Genomic DNA, 2,078 nt, shown 5'->3' with positions numbered 1-2,078 from the left:
GATCCTCCTGCCTTAGCCTCCCAGTAGCTGGGACTACAGGCACACGCCACTGAGCCTGGCTAATTTTTCTATTTTTGTTAGGGAAGGAGTCTTTTTGCTTAGGCTGGTCTTGAACTGACCTCAAGCGATCCTTTCACCTTGGCCTCCCAGAGTGCTAGAATTATAGGCGTGGCCACTGTACTCATCTTAGATATTTAATCTTTACTGTTATCTGACTGCTCTTTTACCTGCTGTTAATAGTATTAATCTAAACAATTACATGTGGCTGGTACCTGACTCTGCAAGTATTCTAATCCAAATCGTTGAAGAAGGTACAATGCAGCAAAGACTGGTGGTTGCCTAGTGTGTGCCAGGCACGTTTTTCTACTAGAGTAGCTCAGGCCCATAAGAGAGGTGGCTGAACTTGAACATCCCATTTCTAAGGGTCGTCATCCTATTACCACTGCTTTTAGAGTAACTGCTTCATATGGATAAATCCTGGACCTGGTGTTAGTAACAATGATACCGTGAAGATGCTGAGCCCTGACGTTCTAAGAAAGGACCGAATCCCAAGTCTTTTGACCCTGGATGCATTATTTCCACTACATCACGGTTCCTTTCTTGTAAAATTGGTGTAAGAATCAGATGATATAAGTTAAGCACTTAAAGCATCTAGCACATAGAAAGGACAAAGCATTAGTTCTCTCATCATCATCTTCAGTAATACAACTAGTGTTATTATCATCCTCCTGTAGGAAGACTTCCCTGACCTCCAGACCGTGGTAATCTCTCTTCCTCTGTCATCCTATAGCATTTTTTTGTCTATGCCTTCTTTTGACATTTAAAAGCTCTTATATTGCCTCTCACTTATATATGTCCTTACCAGGTTATAAACTTTCTAAGGGAAAGTACCTATGGTATCTCTGTCCACTCAAAAAACTGCCCTGTACATGGTAGGCACCTAATATTTATTGATTTTGGGGAACTCTCGGGACCTCTTCATCCCCATCTCTTAATAAAAAGAAGGTTGAAACACACTGCTCTATTTGTCTAAGTGTCTTCTAGCTCTACATTGTGTGATTATTTTCCTTGTAATTCCTATTAATTTTCTTTTTTTATACCTTTTCCCTCCTACGCAGTACAGAGCAACCGATTTTGTTGTTCCTGGGCCTGGAAAAGTAGAGATAACCTACACACCAAGTGATGGAACCCAAAAGGTGACATACTTGGTACATAACTTTGAAGGTATGTGTGAGTTCATTATAAGCTACGTCTTTATTTCTTTTTTTTTACAAATGATTTAGATAACATTATTATTGGTTTTTTAAATTAGTTGTGTGACTGCCTAAAAATACAACCTGAATCAACAGTATTTCTGCAGAACCCTACTTCTAACATAAAAAAGTAATTGGCCCCCATGCCTTCTTGTGGCATGGATAAAGGTACAAAGGGGTTAGCCACTTAATTGGAAATGCATATGGGCAAAAGACAAGGAGATAATTATGCAATCATCTTAAAACATAGAGGGAAGGTTGGCAGGAGTCTGTCGTGCATGAATTATATAAATTAAATGTTAATAGTCTCCAAATCACCTGTCATGTAATCCTGCCCTTTGCTCTGGCACAGTTTGTATTTGGAAATGGTTGCGTTATTTATTTGCCAAAATTTTCTTGTCCTTCTGGGTATTTATCCTGTGGAAGTGGAATGTTTACTTCTTTCCTTTTCTGCCCCAGCCACACTGCTGCATCAAAGGTACATCGTGGCAAATCCCACCCAAAAGTTGCTGAAAGGACCAGTGGTCCCTTTGTCTCTACTATTGAAGTTGGTGAAAGCACTCACACACAAAAAAAGCTCAGCACCTCCCTAGCTTGTGTTTTCCTTGCCACCTCCAAATCATGTCATTTTAATAGAATCTAGTTCTGCAGGTTTCAGCACCTTTCACATTCTGAGCCCAAGTTTACCCTGGGCGTTGGCATGGCTTTAAGTTCTGTCTTTTAGTGATAACAAAGTTTAGTAAGAGTTGTGAAACACCATTGATTATACACATACTATAATTATTTCTGCCAATTACAGTAGGAATGCTCGATATTCTCCAGGAA

General features: G+C 39.7%; 1 protein-coding gene across 1 annotated transcript in view; it reads left to right on the top strand.

Annotated features, from left to right (window-relative positions):
* The window catches only part of IDH1 (isocitrate dehydrogenase 1 (NADP+), soluble), a 20,793-nt gene that overhangs the window by 10,069 nt on the left and 8,646 nt on the right, over positions 1–2,078 (top strand). Inside the window, exon 5 of the mRNA XM_012661208.1 lies at positions 1,119–1,250. Within this exon, the coding sequence (XP_012516662.1) occupies positions 1,119–1,250 (132 nt within the window). The remainder of the gene's footprint in view (positions 1–1,118; positions 1,251–2,078) is intronic.

This window comes from Propithecus coquereli, unplaced genomic scaffold (assembly GCF_000956105.1).
Source record: "Propithecus coquereli isolate 6110/MARCELLA unplaced genomic scaffold, Pcoq_1.0 Scaffold70, whole genome shotgun sequence".
NCBI classification, from domain to species: Eukaryota; Metazoa; Chordata; class Mammalia; order Primates; family Indriidae; genus Propithecus; species Propithecus coquereli.
The sequence above is the reverse complement of the archived record's forward strand: the minus strand, read 5'-3'. Positions and strand labels throughout refer to the sequence as shown.